General features: G+C 38.9%; 1 protein-coding gene across 3 annotated transcripts in view; it reads left to right on the forward strand.

Annotated features, from left to right (window-relative positions):
• Positions 1–18,995, forward strand: part of SLC44A1 (solute carrier family 44 member 1) — a 200,813-nt gene that overhangs the window by 124,950 nt on the left and 56,868 nt on the right. For all 3 annotated transcript variants that reach the window (XM_019454292.2, XM_019454294.2, XM_053908149.1), the window contains exons 9-13: positions 1,361–1,547; positions 2,737–2,902; positions 4,589–4,745; positions 5,445–5,528; positions 16,128–16,265. In XM_019454292.2, coding sequence (XP_019309837.1) covers positions 1,361–1,547; positions 2,737–2,902; positions 4,589–4,745; positions 5,445–5,528; positions 16,128–16,265 — 732 coding nt within the window. The remainder of the gene's footprint in view (positions 1–1,360; positions 1,548–2,736; positions 2,903–4,588; positions 4,746–5,444; positions 5,529–16,127; positions 16,266–18,995) is intronic.

Raw genomic sequence — 18,995 nt, forward strand, 5'->3', positions numbered from 1 at the left:
GGACCAATCCCAAGCTTTTAGTTGAGCTTTAGAAGTAAAAAATGAAGCGACCATAAAACCATTGGTGCCAAAAGGTATTTGTTTGTTATTATTATATAAATATTTACTAATCATTTTTAAGTATAGTTTTTTTTAATGTTTATTTTTGAAAGAGAGAGAGAGAGAGAAAGAGAGAGACAGAGCGTGAGCAGGGGAGGAGCAAAGAGAGAGGAAGACACAGCATCTGAAGCAGGCTCCAGGCTCTGAGCTGTCAGCACAGAGCCTGATGCGGGGCTTGAACTCATGAACCGTGAGATCATGACCTGAGCCGAAGTCGGATGCTTAACTGACTGAGCCACCCAGGCGTCCCACAGTACAATTTTTTTTTTTTTTTTTTTTTTTTTTTTTTTTTTAAAGTACAGTTCACCTGCTCTCACTCAGACCACGATGAGGGTGGGCAGGAGGTAAATGCGACATGGACTGTGCTCTGTAGGTGCTCTTTTTTTTCTTATGTTTATTTATTTATTTTTTTAATTCTTATTTTAGAGAGAGAGAGAGAGACAGTGTGATTTTTATTTGTTTTTGAGAGAGAGAGAGGAGAGAGAGTATGAGCAGGGAAGGGGCAGAGAGATGGGGAGACACAGAATCCAAAACAGGCTCCAAGCTCTGAGCTGTCAGCACAGAGCCTGATGTGGGCTCGAACTCATGAACCATGAGATCATGACCTGAGCCGAAGTCAGACACAACCAACTGAGCCACCCAGGCACCCCTCTTATGTTTATTTTTGAGAGATAGCACGTGCCTGCATGAGTTGGGGAGAGTCAGAGAGCGGGGGGACAGAGGATCCCAAGCCGGGTCTGTTTGCTGATAGCAGATAGCCTGATGCGAGGCTCAAACCCATGAAGTGTGGGATCATGACCTGAGCCAAGTCAGATGCTTAACTGACTGAGCCACTCAGGTGCCCCTAGGAGCTCTTGGTCTGATAAAGGAAATGAGGTACAAATACCTCCTGTGCTTTTGTAGTCATGGCATATGGTCTTCTCCCCTATTTTCACAGTGACAAGCATGTATGTATTCAAATAAATTAAAAGCCTCATCTTGATGGACAAACAACACATTTTGATTCATGAGTAGAAAAGGAAAGGTAGAAGAGCTCGAAAGTCTTATTAATACATTGAGAAATCCTTTTGTGTTCTGCTTTAAGAACATTTTCAATATTCAGTTGAGGATGCTAAGTGCTGCAAGACGGATAAAGTATTATTGGGATTCAGAGAATAATCCTTCCCTGATTTGAAATGAAGGAATTTCCACCCTGTTTCAGTTTCTGTTTTTACTGCTTATAGCGATAACTGGGACCTTTCTCTGCATTCTCTCCGTACAGGTTCTCTTGTTCCTGATAATGCTGGTTATGCGCAAACGTGTCGCTCTCACCATCGCCTTGTTCCACGTGGCTGGCAAGGTCTTCATTCACTTGCCGCTACTAGTCTTCCAACCCTTTTGGACTTTCTTTGCTCTTGTCTTATTTTGGGCATACTGGATCATGACCCTTCTTTTTCTTGGCACCGCTGGTAAGAAGCTATGTTGCTTCCTTCTCATAGTGATGAATTTGATTTGCATTAAACTATTTTAAAACATCAGCTATAATTCTTAAGACATTTATTGACCAAGGTCTAACAGCCATCGGAACCAGCGTGGTTATGGCTCTTCAACAACCCATTCCTTATTCATGATTTTTAGATCATCCTAGCAAAGTAGATCTAAACCAGTTCATGGCTTTGAAGTAAACTCCAGTACTGATTCAGACTTTTGGATTGATTCTAAGATGAACAAATGAATGCAGAGCTCTCTGGAACTGCCTTAAACTCCCATTACGGCCCAAATCAACTTGCTTCCTTGGGATTCTCTAGTTTGGAAAAGATCTGAACCTAGGTAGAATTCCTGGTGATGATACTGTTCAGAGTTAGACTCTCAGACTTGTTGGAGTCACTCTTAATATGAGAGAAAGACAGATACCATATGTTTTCACTCTTATGTGGATCCTGAGAAACATAACAGAAGATCATGGGGGAGGGGGAGGGGGGAAAAAGTTACAGAGAGGGAAGGAGGCAAACCATAAGAGACTCTTAAATACTGAGAACAAACTGAGGGTTGATGGGGGGTGGGAGGGAGGGGAAAGTGGGTGATGGGCATTGAGGAGGACACCTGTTGGGATGAGCACTGGGTGTTGTATGGAAACCAATTTGACAATAAATTTCATATAAAAAATATATCAAAGTTTACACTTAAATGGAATTAATTGTGAGGAGTGGTGTAAGGGTAGTAAGTTTGTATGTAACTTCTCTGGCCATTCAGCATGCATTTACCAATTGAATATAATATTAATTTCTGTATTTTGCAAATAATTTAGGCCTATAATTATTGGAAGAGTAATAAAATAGCCCCCCAAAAAATTGAAGTTTGAAAATTCATGCCTAAATTAACTGATGTGATGGAACTATATTCAAATAGAGCACCTTTTAAAAGCTATATGATGCCTTTGGGGAAAACAAAATGCTTAATTGTACAATGTCTGGCTTTACAACTTTTCAAGTGATAAGTATTTTTGTCTGTTATTTAAAGAGCACTGTGATCATAAAGTTTGTGGTTTGGGGGAAGGGGCCTATTTTTGGAAATTAGTTTCATCTCTTATATTCAATAGCCATATTTCTTGGTTTGTACTTTATGTGGTTCTTCTTTCCTTCCTGGATATTTTCCTAGGCAGCGCTGTTCAGAATGACCAAGGCTTTGTGGAGTTCAGAGTTTCTGGGCCTCTGCAGTATATGTGGTGGTACCATGTGGTGGGCCTGATTTGGATCAGTGAATTTATTCTAGCATGTCAGCAGATGACTGTGGCAGGAGCTGTGGTAACCTACTATTTTACCAGGTGAGAATTGATACTTGTCGGAAAACTTAAGATCATCTAAGTGATTGTGCTTGAAGGAAATGGAACGGAAGCTGGTAAACAGTTTCATTTCTTTAAAAAATAATTGGGGGGCGCCTGGGTGGCGCAGTCGGTTAACCGTCCGACTTCAGCCAGGTCACGATCTCGCGGTCCGTGAGTTCGAGCCCTGCGTCAGGCTCTGGGCTGATGGCTCGGAGCCTGGAGCCTGTTTCCGATTCTGTGTCTCCCTCTCTCTCTGCCCCTCCCCCGTTCATGCTCTGTCTCTCTCTGTCCCAAAAATAAATAAAAAACGTTGAAAAAAAAATTTTAAAAATAATTGGAAGCGAATATTGGGAATGCAAGCTGGTGCAGCCACTCTGGAAAACAGTATGGAGCTTCCTCAAAAAACTAAAAATAGAACTACCCTACGACCCAGCAATTGCACTACTAGGCATTTATCCAAGGGATACAGGTGTGCTGTTTCCAAGGGACACATGCACCCCCATGTTTATAGCAGCACTATCAACAATAGCCAAAGTATGGAAAGAGCCCAAATGTCCATCGATGGTTGAATGGATAAAGAAGATGTGGTATACACACACACACACACACACACACACACACACACACAATGGAGTATTACTCAGCAATCAAAAATGAAATCTTGCCATTTGCAACTACATGGATGGAACTGGAGGGTATTAGGCTAAGTGAAATTAGTCAGAGAAAGACAAAAATCATATGACTTCACTCATATGAGGACTTTAAGAGACAAAACAGATGAACATAAGGGAAGGGAAACAAAAATAATATAAAAACAGGGAGGGGGACAAAACATAAGAGACTCATAAATATGGAGAATAAACTGAGGGTTACGGGAGGGGTTGTGGGAGGGGGGATGGGCTAAATGGGTAAGGGGCACTAAGGAATCTACTCCCGAAATCATTTGCACTATATGCTAACTAATTTGGATGTAAATTTAAAAAAATAAAAAATAAAACAAGTTAAAATTTAAAAAAATAAAATGAAATAAAAAGTAATTGGAAGCAAATATGACAAAATGTTAGAGCTGATGATTCTGGTGGGTAGTAAAATGGGAGGCAGTGATTTTAATCTTTATACTGCTCTGTAAGTTTCTCAAAAAATTAATCAGAACAGCAGGTCATGATAGAACTTCAATTCTATTTAGCCAGAGAATAAATCTTACAGTGTCTTATGTATTTTGGCATTATATAAAGGTCCATCAAAGGACAATAAGCCTTTTTAATTTGTTTGGATCAGAACAAGTATTGTGACTCTCTTTCCTAACTTGAGAGCCGAATATAAGCTTGTAAGCCTTACAGTTTTCTATTATAATGAGGTACCAGGTCTCGATTGTACATCTTTTTTAAGTTTCATTTTTTGATTGTACATTTAACTCCATAAATATTTACTAGTAAAAGCTTTCAAAGCACAGTATCATTTTATTTAAAGTCTTAGAGCATAAGAACCCCATGAAACTATCATAGGGAAATGAAACATTAATTTTATCTGGTACATCTATAGCATTTGTATTAGTTACATGTTACTTTGCCATTTTGTCATAAACCTAGACTTTTCTTAAATGAACTGTTTTCACTGTATTGGGCTCTAAACCATTCCTGCACTTAGCCTTTGTTTTAATTGTCTTTTTGGTTTTCTTTCAAAAAGGGATAAAAGGAATCTGCCATTTACACCTATTTTAGCATCAGTGAATCGCCTTATTCGTTATCACCTTGGTACTGTGGCAAAAGGATCTTTCATTATCACATTAGTCAAAATTCCACGAATGATCCTTATGTACATTCACAGTCAGCTCAAAGGAAAGGTAAGGAGAAAATTGTTTTCTGGACTTAACTGTGGTCACATTCTAGACCTCAGCTCTGCATGTAGTAAAGCTCCCAACCATGTTCAGTTCATAGTTGTGAATGTTTTCTTCATAATCCTTGCAAAGTAGAATCCATTCCTTCTGCCTTGTCCCACACTCTTGCTTACGTTGTGCTCTGGCAGAATTCATCATATCCCTGGTTTCCCAAAATGTCCTGTGCTTCTCGTCCTCTGTGTTGATTCACACCTTCCTCCTTGGAACCTCTTCCCTATCCCTGGCTGTGGAGATAACATGCATTTCAACATGGGTTAGATGATATGCCACCTCTTCCTAGAAACCTTCCTTGATTCTTCCTTCTCCCCGATGATGTCATCTCTGTCTGTTCTCCACTCTCATAGTATCAATCGCATATTCTGATTCTGACCTTTTTTTATGTTTAGCTTTTTTTCTTCAACTATAGTATAAGTTCCTTGCCAATCTCATGTATCGTACTCTATCTTACATGCAGTAGGTACTAAATATGTGTCAAATTAAATTGATTAAAAATAATTTAACCATTGCATTTTGAGGGAAAAGAGGGTAGGTGGGTATGAGGTCTTGAAACATAGATTGTGATTTTTTTTACTTTATTTATTTTTCTAACATTTAGAATATTCTGTATGTTGGTTTTTAATTATTTCAAGTTTTTGTCCTTTCCAGGAGAATGCTTGTGCTCGATGTGTGCTGAAATCTTGCATTTGCTGCCTTTGGTGTCTTGAAAAGTGCCTAAATTATTTAAATCAGGTAAACTATTTTAAAAATAGAGCCTAAATGTCCATCAACTGATGAATGGATAAAGAAATTGTGGTTTATATACACAATGGAGTACTACAGGGCAATGAGAAAGAACGAAATATGACCCTTTGTAGCAACGTGGATGGAACTGGAGAGTTTTATGCTAAGTGAAATAAGCCATACAGAGAAAGACAGATACCATATGTTTTCACTCTTATGTGGATCCTGAGAAACTTAACAGAAACCCATGGGGGAGGGGAAGGAAAAAAAAAAAAAGAGGTTAGAGTGGGAGAGAGCCAAAGCATAAGAGACTCTTAAAAACTGAGAACAAACTGAGGGTTGATGGGGGATGGGAGGGAGTGGAGGGTGGGTGATGGGTATTGAGGAGGGCACCTTTTGGGATGAGCACTGGGTGTTGTATGGAAACCATTCTGACAATAAATTTCATATATTGAAAAAATAAATAAATAAATTGAACATTCACTTTCAAAGATAGGTTGATCATTTCTTTTTCCAAGATAAAATAATTGAGCTTAACTGAAAGATGTTACATATTTCTCATGGTGTTGTACATTGTTCCTTGATCAGGTATATCTATTTCTATCATATTCTTTTATTTATTGATTGGTAGATTGATTGGTTTGAGAGAGCGTGCACACATGCATGTAAGCAGGGGAGGGGCAGAGGGAGAGAGAATCTTAAGTAGGCTCCACACTCGGTAGAGAGCCTGGGATTATGACCTGAGCCAAAAATCAAGAGTCGGATGCCTAACTGACTAAGCCACCCAGCACCCCATATTCCTATTTTTAAAAGTAACATATGTTCTTACCAAGGCTCGTTATTAATTAATTGTAACATGAGGATAAAATATTATTAGGGTTCATCTTTCTGGAAGAACATTTATCTCTTATACCTTAATTTACATCCTTTCATCTTTGATTTTCCCTAAGAATCTGTCTACTGTAGCCATGTTTCTTTAATTCTTTTAAATGTTGTTTGAGAGGCGCCCGGCTGGCTCAGTCAATAGAGTATGTGACTCTCAGCCTCGGAACTGTGAGTTCAAGTTCCACATTGGGCATGGAGCCTACTTTTAAAAAATGAATGAATGAATGAATGAATGAATGCTGTTGAAAGCTTTAGTTTAGTGGAAAGACATTATGACACTTAAACTCATTTTTTGCTGCTGTCTACTATTGTTCAAAGCTAGTGTCCTCCCTATCCTGGTACTTTTTTGGGAGTCCAGCTGCTTGAGGACTATGATCCTGGCCTAGGAGATATTATCAGAGGAAGAGCTATCATTTCTCAGGTTAAGTGAAGGAATTGGTATTATGGGTTAACATTTCTTAGGGAGCAGGTTGGTCCTCTGTCGTTCTGTGTCTGGGCACCCGGGACTTGCTATGAAGCACTCTACCCATGTTTCCTTCATCTTCGTTTTTTTTTTAACCACTTCTCTCCATTCCTTAAAAATCAGTTGTGATGTACCAGTGCTCTCATCTAATAGAGCAAGGATACAAATGGACTTCTTACCATTTACCCCTCAGTGATTGAAGAGTAGCATTGCACTTTCCATTCACTCAAGGACAGTCAAAAGATGGTAGTCCTGTTGGCCATGGTGTTGAGCTTGCCTAGAGTTTGCTTTATTGCAGCTCTATGGTTAATATGAAAAAACTGGCATGACATTTCATTAGTAAAAGAAGTTCTTGTAGATAATAATACTGTATGGATGGAAAGTGTTTGGAAAGTCATTATTAAAATAATCAGCAACAGCCATAGAAATCTGAAAAATTAACGTTCTTTAAAATTTGGTTTGGGACCAAGTCACCCTTATCAAAAAGTTGATGGATGCATAAAAATAATCATCATTACATTGTGTACCCATCACTAAATAGCTTATCCACAGAGAGAGATGCTGAACCCAGCTCTCTATTATCAGTTTCTACCAGCTTTCCACAGGCAACTTTTGCTCTCCCAATTTCCTAAACCTGCCTGGAGTGACTTCCTTCCAACACTTGAATAACTCCTACTGATCCTTAATGATTCTGCCTGAGCATTACCTCCACGAAGTCTCCCCTCAGTACCCCAGCCCCTCTGCTGAACTTTCATAGTGCTGGTTCATACCTCTGCAAAAACACTAAGACCATCAACATGGAAATTGTCTGTTTACCTCTTTATCTCCACCTTTAGACCTTTAGCTCCTTAAAGGCAGAGATCCTATTTTTGTCTCTCCAGAAACTATCACAGTGCCTGGTACACAATAGGTGGTCTTTAAATGTTTTCTGAATGAATTGTTAATCAGTGAATAAATATTCAGATTTTAAAAGACTAATTGGTTGATATAAAGCCAGAAGAAAGAATCTCAAAAAAGAGGTGTGCAGTTATGTTGAAGGAAGAGAACACATCACATGATGTTAAGGTGTTCAGTAACCAGGTGAAAAATTCCAAAGTTTTCAGCTAATCCCAAGCTAAACATTAGTTAGCCATTTAGTACCTACAGTCCTGAAACATATCGGAACTTCAAGTTGGTCTTTCTTGCACAGGTTTTTGTGATTGATTTATTTATTTACTTATTTATTTATATTTTTGAGAGAGAGAGAGCGTGTGTGTGTGTGTGTGTGTGTGTGTGAGAGAGAGAGAGAGAGAGCAAGGGAGGGGCAGAGAGAGAGAGGGAAATAGAATCTGAAGCAGGCTCCAGGCTCTGAGCTTTCAGCCCAGAGCCCAGTGCAGGGCTCGAAGTCGTGAACCATGAGATCATGACCTGAGGCGAAGTCAGATGCCTAACCAACTGAGCCACCCAGGCATCCCGGTTTTTGTGCATTTTTAATCTTTAGGTAGGTCTGATGTTTGAAGATTCAAGAGAAGCACTAAAAGAGGAATAAATAAATGAGTGAAGGTTTAGGGAGAGTGATTCTGAACTAATACTTAGTTCTGTTTGGGAATATGAAATGCTCTGATATGAGGACTGATTACCCAGGGTGCTTCATGTCTCCTGATTTCACAGGAATTTCACTCTAAATGAGGTCAACATATTGAAGACATTAGAACACTTCCTCCCATGACAGGTTAAGCATAGGTATTGGTTGCCAGTGGAATTTTTTTAAACCCTTGTTGCTGTGAAATGTTTCAGAGCTGGGTGGGCACCCATCTGTTTGAAGTATTCAAGATGATAGGAATCATGGCAGGACTGAATAGATGAGATCTAGGGACTTTTCTGAAATTTGAAAAACCAGCAGGGTCTAAGAGTCTGATCTGCTGGTGTTTGAAGCGGCATTCTTCTCAGTGCTGCCCTGTACATTTGGCAGTTATGAGATTAGTGCTTTGCTAGAGATCAAGCCAGAGCTGGCACTGAGATATCAGGCGGTTCACACCATCCCTTTTGTCTCTGCTACTGATCACTGCTTTCAGAAAATGAAGTTCCATACACATAGGATTGAGTCCACACTAATATAGCCTTGTTGGAGAAGGCACAATGGATAATTAGGGGGATATTCAGTGGAGAGAGCCCAGATATTAAAGGTGTGTTTCAATCCTAACAATGTAACTGTTTGGCAAGCTCAGTGAAACCTTGGAGTCTCGGCTTCTTTCTTCAGTGAGTGGAGAAAAATACACCTATCCTCATAGGCTTTAGGTAAGGATGAAATATAATGCAGATAAATCAACTCTTACAGTACCTGGCTCTTGGTCCTCACTTAGTGTTATCGCTCTCCCCTGCTCCCCTCATTTTATTGTTTTATAAAGAACTCCCAGGGTTTTTAGTCTAAGATAAGAGAGCTCTGGCCAAGATAAAACAAGAGGTTGTTCTAAAGATGTATCTATTTTCTCTAAAAATAAATGTAATGTAAAACACTGAGGAGCTTGTAAAACCAAGACAAAACAAAACATCACCCATGATCTCACCATGCTAACATAACAGTTACTTTTGCTGAAATATTTACTATTAGCTTTCAGAAAAAGTTTCTAATTTTTCACTGCAGCATGGTAATGGCTTATCAGACTTTACTTACAGACTGTTTTATCGGTGTATAAACCTCAATTGTAAAATGGTGGTAATAATAGTATCTGTAGTGCCCATTACCATGAGGATACAGAAAGATGGCATCTCCCATACTCTGAGTACGCACCTGACACAGCAAGTCCTCTGTAATGCTGACTGTTCTGTAGTATAGAATAGTTCTATACAGTATAGAATAAGTTCTAGATGTTCAGGGTTGGTTTCTTTTACATTTTTTAATATGCAGTGGTTTTTATTTTTCTCTTGTCGGGTCTTTCAAACTTTTTTTTATGGTTTTGCACTTGACTTTGATGCTTAGAAAGATTTTCCCCACCTCCAAGATCAAATAATTATTCTAGTGCTCTTCTCTATAGTTTTTTAGAAGTTTACTCTTTTTTTTTTTTTTTTTTTTTTGATAAGGAGGCTCCATGTCCAACGTGGGTCTTGAACTCATGACGCTGCAACCCCAATATCAAGAGTCACACATGCTCTACCAACTGAGCCAGCCAGGTGCCCTACTTTTTTAGTTTTGGGATTTAATCAGTTATCCCAGAACCAGTTAATGATTAACCTGTTCTTCCTTCTGCTGTGAAATGTCAATTTGATCATGTATTAAATTCTTACCTATCATGCTTGAGTATGTCTCAGGACTTTCTTTTCTGTACCATTGATCTGCCTATGCTTTTATCACTATGCCAATATTTAGTTACTATAGCTTCATTATATACCCCAGATGTCTTATAATACAAATCCCTCTCATTCTAATTTTTCAAAAATTTCTTGTCTAATCACCTGTTTATCTTCTGAAATTATCTTTGTAGTGTTCAATAAGATACAGTGAAATAATAATACTAATTATAATGCCAGCCAGTATTTACTGAGCACCTACAGGCACTGTGGCTCACACTTTATTGGCAGTGGCTCCCATTCAGAGATCTGTTTTGTCTAACCATTTGGCAATGGTTAACAATTAGTTAATGCCCGTTTGCATTGTTTTCCTCCTATTCTCTCTTTTGCTGTCGCTCCTGAGATCAGCATACAACTTGAAGTCAAAAGCCTTCAGCAGAGCTGGACAACACAAACTGTCTGGGCCAGTTGAGGCGTATCACGTGACTCATGGAAATGAGTGCAGCAGACAGGGTCTAAGGCAATAGAGAGTAGCGGAGACTGGTACAATAGGGAGTTCATATTCTATCTAAAGAAGGCTGTCACTTCTTAGCTCTTGTACACTTGCCAACATGAAGATTTATAGACAGTTTCTAACTCTTGCAATTTTTCAAGAGAAGCCAGAATTCTGGATGTTTGCATTTTATGTCCTGCTATTAAAATGTGTGTGTGTGTGTGTATATAAAAGATAAGTGAGTGGGCCAGGGCAAATAAGGTCTTTGGGCCACACAGTGTCATTTGTCCATGGGCCGCCAGTTTGTCGCAGTGCTTTAGAGAATTGGGAGGATAGCAGTAGAAAAGAGTGTTGATATGGAGGCAGAGTAGGCCAGAGTCATTTTGCAGCACAGTATGAAATCCTGTAATCCAAAGCCATGCTCCACTGCCAAACTGCATGGAAAATACAGCTGGCTTCAAAAAAGAGCTTTAGATTTTCAAAATAAGCCATTAATTATTTATAGCATAGGTGCTGGAGCTTTGCACATCAACAGAATGAACTGTGAACTGTTCTTTGTTTCTGCAGGTGCTTGTGTTAATGTGACAGTGAAGGTGATTGCATATCTCATCTAACAGAATTTACTTTAGGTAGAGAGACTGTTACAACTAGAGTCTGTTTCTTGTGGGCATTGGATTACTCAGGCCCTGCTTTACTTCGACACCACTTGGAGATAGAGCATTTAATACTGGAAAGTATCTGCTCTCTGGCCACCAAGCTTGTAAGATTATAAAGCTCTTCTCTACGTAGTATGAGTGGGAGTTGCAAAGAATATTCTTTGAGCACCTACCACCTGATACTTTACTAAGCACTTAATATATATTATTGCTTTCTCCCCACTACAAGGAAGGCTCATTTCCTCTGTCTTATAGATGAGAAAGTTGAGACTAGCATCTTGTGGCAGAACATATGGCCTAGAGGTGGATGAAGGTTTCAAATCTAAATTTGCCTCATTCTTGCCATGATATCCCCCTGTTTCCCATATAAATACATATCGGTTTTATGTACATAAGGAAGACTAAAGTATAGATTATTACAGAGAATACGCAAACATCTCAAACTTTCATGTTTCCTGCTATAAACTAACACAAGTGATAGTTTTAAAGGCAATCAGTGTAAGATTTGCATATTTTACCTCTTATTTCCCTTAAAAACTCTTAAGAATTTAGAACCAAACTAAATGAAATCTATGGTATAGATTGGACTTTGTGCCCCCTCCATTCCTTGTTCAAAATAACAAAGGGATCATTTTAATTACTTTTTCCCTTATTTAATTTATAATCCACACATAGAGTTTCACATACCTGTTCCCTTTTTCCTACCATTGTTATCTAGCTTGCCACTATTAAGTGAGTTATTATATAAAGACTTTAAATTTAAAGAGAATCTCAAGGTCCACATGTTAAGAAAGGAAAGGTGTGACAAATGTAGAAGCTGTGTTCTGGGACATGTGGCCAAGCAGGCCTGGGTTACCCACACGGTGACCTTCAACCCTAACATTTTCTTCCACAGCACTTTTTCACCTCATCCTGTCACACAAAAATCTTACCAGGGACCACTTGTGCTGTCATCCTTTTAAAAATCTTCCTGGGTGGTGATCACCTTTTATGTTGTTTCTGGGAATTAAATAGTCTTAAGCCTATATCCTGCCTGAGCAGATGTTGGGCACTGGCTAAATGTTAATCATTGATGGTTCTCTGTGGGCAGTTTAGCTCAAGATCAGGAGGGCTGTCAGGGAAGAGGTAGGTGGGCTTAAAAAATCTCAAGTAGTTGAGCAGAAAGTTCAGAGAACACTAATAGGGAAAGCCACAAAGAACTCAGAATTTCTTGAGAACCTTCATGCGAATCCTTTCAGACTAGGAGGTAAAGCAGTGAAAGAAGATTTCATTGCCCTGCTGTGATCTGTAGCACAATTTTCTCCTTGAAGAGGTCACCTTGACCTTTGCATGTCACATGCAGCTCATCTTCCTGCCCCGGGAGTGGAAGAAAGAGCTTATAAAATATCCACTTAACTTTTTTTGTGAGGTTGAATACAAAGGAGTTGCACAGATCTGTAGGAATGTTGCCAAGAAGGCTAAATTTCTGTGAGCATATCCAACGCTGGAACGCAGGAGTAGAGAGAAGAAATTACTGCTGCCTCCTTCTATGTCCACAAAAAAATTAACTACTCTCAACGTAGATGGGACGTGTGGGGCCAGGTGGGGAGAGAAGAAGTGAGAAAGGAGGAACAATAATTTCTTCTGAAAATGAATGAGGGCAGCAAAACAGCTTTTATGGTTGGGTTTGGAGGTGTTAGGCCCTCTCTGAGTCAGCTGGTCTGATGATAACAAAGGACAGATTGGAAGTATGTGGATCCTCCCTTGCTTCTGTCCCTTTCAAAGAAGGTCATGTTCAAACTGGGAAGGGTAAAATAACATAATTAAGAGTGAGTTGTCGGTCCTCATTGAGGAGGCAAGTTTTAAGACAGTACCTACATGATTTAAATGGGTTTTCCAATATCCCTGATTCTAGACATTATATGCCTTCTTTTTTTTTTTTTTTTTTTTTTTTTTTTTTTTTTGACTTCACAAAGCATCTTGTAATCAATATATAGTTAATATGGCAGGGTATTTTTCCCTGAAAACTTGTTATTAAGTAACTGGTTCATTAGTCTCTTAATCATGTCTCAGAATAAGGGAAAATAAGATATTTTCCTTATGGGATGTTGTGTCTCAGATCACTATAGACATTTGTCACTCATTGAGCTGAAGAATTATAGTGAAAGGTTGTATGTAGAGAAAGGTACCAAAAGACTAGAAATGAGAAACTGGGGTTCGTATTTCAAAAGGGATAAGAAGATGGGTTCCATAGACCGTGAACAAGGTTGATATTGATCCTGGGCAATACTCTAGAACAAGGGACGGCAAAGCTTTCTTATAAAGGACCAGGTAGTAAATATTTTTGGCTTTGTGGCCATACAGACTCTGTCACAATTGCTCAGTTCTGCCATTACAGCGTGAAAACAGCTGTGCTAAACAACACGTAAACAAATGAACATTGCTGTGTTCCATTAACACTGCTTTTTACAAAAGTAGGCAGCAGGTCAGATTTGCCAACCTCTACTTTAGAATACATTTGAATGGTTTTGTGTGTGTGTGTGTGAGTGTGTAGAGAAGTGGTCGGTCTTGGTTCTTTGAGAATAAATCGGGCCTGGGAAGTCCTCCATCATTTTTCAACAGAGTTATTGTTACATAAGATCAAAAGTGTAGTTTATTTTGAGGTCATTGAGGCATTTGGCAGAATGTTTCAAAAGAAGCTATACAGAAGATGGAGAAATGTGGACCACTGCAGTTAGATAGTTAACTCTTTGGTGCCTGCTGTCTTTTAACTGATAAGATGACCATATATGAGTGCAAGGCAGAAACGAATGCTACCAGAATAATTTAGCAGTATCATTTCTTTAAAATACTCTCTATATTAGCTTTTGAGATAAAAAGAACTGCAAACATAATGTACTATATTCTGATAATAAATTACCCCAATTTGTTTGATGGAATTATGTATATTAAAATCATAATTGTGTTTTTAAAAGAGCATCATTATTTCCTGCTGCTCCATTGCTGAAAATGTAGTGTGTCCCACTCAGTACAGTCTTCATTCCTTGGCCCTGAAATAGTCTGCATTTTTAATCAACAAATTTAATTGTACGATGGCAAATTAAATTTTTGTGACTCAAACTTCATCTTCATACCAGGTTCCTATTAACTAACAAGCATACAGTAGGAACATTCAGAAATTAAAGGCTGTCTCTCCCAAGTTCAGTGTTTAAAGTGGGGTGGCTTCCAGTTATGGAATGAGTAAGTCCTGGAGATGAAAGTCACAGCATAGGGAAAATAGTCAATGGTATCGTAATAGTATATGGTGACAAAAGGTAGCTAACTGGTGGTGAGTATAGCATGAATTATAGACTTATGGAATCACTATATTGTATAGCTGAAACATCACGTGTCGACTATATTTAAGCTAAAAAAAAAAACAACTTTATAGACAACACAGTGTAAAGCAAGCCCTTTGTGTGTAGCAGTTTTCCAACAATTTAAGTTGGCACTAGACCAAAAATTCCTCAGGACTATAAGTTTTAGCCACAAAGTCTATAAACTTTCCCTTCCTAAGATTCAGATGTATTTGATGTTATAGTACTTATTCACATTTCCCAGAAAATGCCAGCCGTCTTCTAGAATGCAGTGTAAAAAGGGTGGGGGGGGGGGGGGGGGAATCAGAGTCTGTGACTGGGGTCAGAGAGGACACAGAGCAGAAGCAGGTATAATGGAATAAAAGTGTGTCAGCTGGGACTCAGTACTACAAGGGACAGAAAGCTAGCTCAGTCTGGCCTAAAAGGAGAGACAAAGAAAAGGGGGGAGAGAGAGTGGGAGGAGAGGGGAGAGATATTTAGCAACGTATTCGCTTCTCTGGCTGAAAAGTCCAGCAATCTGGCTAGTTCCTAATCATGCAGACATCACGTGACAGCTGTCACCAAGTGCTAGTAATGGGTTTCTCTCTGCTCTGACCTCCATGATGTTAGCCTCACCCTCCATCACACATGGTGACCCACAGCAGTTTTGGGTTCTTCCCATCGTGTTGGCAAAACAGCCATCACAGCCCTCACATCTCGCTATCCAGGAAAGTCAGAGAGCTGCTTTGTCAGGAGTTCCATGGAAGAGAAAGGAAACTTCTTTTTCCCAGAAGCCCCAGGGAACATCTTTTACTTTCATTGGCTCTATGAGTTTATGTACCAGTTCCTGAACCAACTGTTGAGAAGGTGGGTAGAACATGCTGATTGGCTCACATCGATCAAGGCCTGCCCCCAGAGCTACAGGTAGTGTCCCTGACTCAGACTCTAAGAGAATGGGGAAGGACTGTTTTCTCAAAGGGGATTCAGGGTCCTGCTCCCAGGAAGGAGGGAGCAACAAACGGCTGTCTACCACAAGAGCTGTGAGAAGTGACAGCATGAAAGGAAACACCAAAGAGGAGATGGCAGATGTTCCGGATAAAACAGCACAGCCTCCTTATGCCTTTACATATTTGTGTAGCTTTTAAAGCATCACTAAAATGGTAATAATGCATCACTGATATTCATAGTGATGAACCTGAGACATCCAGGAAAGGTTAAATTATGTTTGATTTACTAAGACAGGGAAGAAGTTAACGGATGTTAGAAAAATCTGTGTGTGTGTTAATAAATGTCAGTGTTTTAAAAAGGACTAAAACTAAGCCAACCAAAAGCTCTTTTTACCATATCAGACTTTTTTTTTTTTTTAATGTCTTGTATTTCCTTGCACTTAATCTTAACCTGTACCTCACCAAAGCCATGGGTTCAACTGTGGACTATTTGAATAAGCCGTGTGTTCACTGTATTTGGTTTATATCTTAACGAGGTAAAATCACATTTATTAATGAAAATATTGTTTTTTGCCTTGTCCAGAATGCATACACAGCCACAGCTATCAACAGCACCAACTTCTGCACCTCCGCCAAGGACGCCTTTGTCATTCTTGTGGAGAATGCTTTACGAGTGGCTGCGATCAACACAGTGGGGGATTTCATGTTATTCCTAGGCAAGGTAAGACCAAATATGTTATCTGGGACATACAGTGAAGTTTTATATATATATATATATATATATATATATATATATATATATATATATATATATATATTCTTTCATTTGAAAAATGTCTAGCCCATCAAAAAACTATTAAGTAAAATATGTAATATAAAGGAAGCACTTACAAAGCCCTTAATATGCATCAGGCACTGTTCTAAGTTCTTTACATGTATGGTATTCATTTAATCCTAACAATAAATTTGTAAAGGAAGTTATATTATCCTCACTTTACAGATGGGGAAACTGAGGTACAACAGTTCAGTAATTTGCACATGTTTCTCCTTACATAATTCGGTCTGTAAAGAATTCAGAAACAGCCTGCTTAGTGGTTAGGGGTACTATATCTGGAGCCTGACTGCCTGGATTTAAATCCTAGCTCTGTCACTTACTAGCTGTGTGACCTGAGGCAGGCTACATAGCCATTCTGTGCCTCAGTTTGTTCATCTATGAAACTGGGCTAATAATAGAGCCAAACTCTTAGGGTTGTAAGGATTAAACTGGTTAATACATGTAGTGTACCTAACATGGTGCTTGATACATTATAAATTCTCAGTGAATGTTAGCTGTCATTGTTACTACATATAAACTCCTTTAAAACAGCTGTGAGGTGCCAGAGTGGCCAAAATGAACAAATCAGGAGACTATAGATGCTGGAGAGGATGTGGAGAAACGGGAACCCTCTTGCACTGTTGGTGGGAATACAAATTGGTGCAGCCGCTCTGGAAAACAGTGTGGAGGTTCCTCAAAAAATTAAAAACAGACCTACCCTATGACCCAGCAATAGCACTGCTAGGAATTTACCCAAGGAATACAGGAGTACTGATGCATAGGGGCACTTGTACTCCAGTGTTTATAGCAGCACTCTCAACAATAGCCAAATTATGGAAAGAGCCTAAATGTCCAACAACTGATGAATGGATAAAAAAATTGTGGTTTATATACACAATGGAGTACTATGTGGCAATGAGAAAGAATGAAATATGGCCCTTTGTAGCAACATGGATGGAACTGGAGAGTGTTATGCTAAGTGAAATAAGCCATACAGAGAAAGACAGATACCATATGTTTTCACTCTTATGTGGATCCTGAGAAACTTAACAGAAACCCATGGGGGAGGGGAAGGAAAAAAAAAAAAAGAGGTTAGAGTGGAAGAGAGCCAAAGCATAAGAGACTCTTAAAAACTGAGGACAAACTGAGGGTTGATGGGGGGTGGGAGGGAGTGGAGGGTGGGTGATGGGTATTGAGGAGGGCACCTTTTGGGATGAGCACTGGGTGTTGTATGGAAACCAATTTGACAATAAACTTCATATATTGAAAAAAAAATAAAAAATAAATAAATAAAAACAGTTGTGAGGGAATGAGACTTACGTATCCTTAAAGCATCTGAAAAAAGGTATTTTTTCTATACTATTAAAATCTGCAGAATAATAAATAGCAATATAATTGGATTTCTTTGTATCTGTATTTCAAACCATAAAATGCTCAGAAAATTTGAAAAATTGAGCTGAGCTGACATCACTATAATCTAATAATATCATTTTTATATATGCCCTCCCAGTGTTTTTTTTAATAGGTTTATATTTCTATGGTATAATAATTATAGCCTACATCCCAGTTTGTTCTGTCCTTCTCACTTCACATTATATCATATACATTTTTCATATTGCTTTGATAATCTTCATAATTATTCATTCTCATTATTGTCAGTATTTCATCAAATGCTATTTTTTTGTTATTGTTATGTATGTATGTATGTATTTTGAGAGAAGGAGAAAGAGAGCGAGGGGAGAGGGGCAGAGAGAGAGAGAGAGAGAGAGAAAGAGAGAGAATCCCAAGCAGACTCCACGCTCAGTGCAGAGCCCGGCATGGAGCTTGATCTCATGACCATGAGATCATGACCTGAGCCGAAATCAAGGGGCAGATGTTTAACTGACTGAGCCACCCAGGCGCCCCCATCAGATGCTATTCCTAAACATTCTGTTACTACCAAACACTTAGGTTACTCCAGCCACTGTGTGTTGAAAGTGTTTTTGAAAAGGAAAAAATATTTGGTGTAGAGAGGCATGGAAAGCACAGTGTGGTGTTAAGTTCTCAGGCAACTGTCATCTAAAAAGAATGATAAAACTGTACACATAGTTCTTTTGGAAATTTGTAATTAAACTTACATTATGACTGTTGGATTTATTATTGTCATGTTTTTACAATAAGAGGAAATGTTTTATAGTAAGGATTTAATAAGTTAATCTGTGTCAAGGAGTATAGTGTTGATAACAGTGTTACTGTTACCAACTATTGCTATTATTTATATGCTATATGACTGATTTAGGAAGGCTTCAGATTTTTTGTCTATTGTCTATTTTATGTTTTAGATACTTGTATTTATCCCTGCTACTAAGAAGGGTGTGACGCAACTTAAAATAAAAACATATGTACACAGAGCAATTGAAATAAAAGAGGGCGCCTGGCTGGCTCAGTCGGTTAAGCATCTGACTTTGCCTCAGGTCATGATCTCACAGTTTGTGAGTTCGAGCCCCGCATTGGGTGAGTCAAGCCGTGCTTTGGGTAAAACATGAGCCCTGGGTGAGCCCCACTTCTCTCTCTCTCTCTCTCTCTCTCTCTCTCTCTCTCTCTCTCTCTGTGCCTCGTTCGCTTGTGCCCTCTCTCTCTCGAAAATAAATAAATAAA

This window comes from Panthera pardus, unplaced genomic scaffold (genome assembly GCF_024362965.1).
Source record: "Panthera pardus isolate Hobbes unplaced genomic scaffold, ASM2436296v1 HiC_scaffold_20, whole genome shotgun sequence".
Lineage (NCBI taxonomy): Eukaryota > Metazoa > Chordata > Mammalia > Carnivora > Felidae > Panthera > Panthera pardus.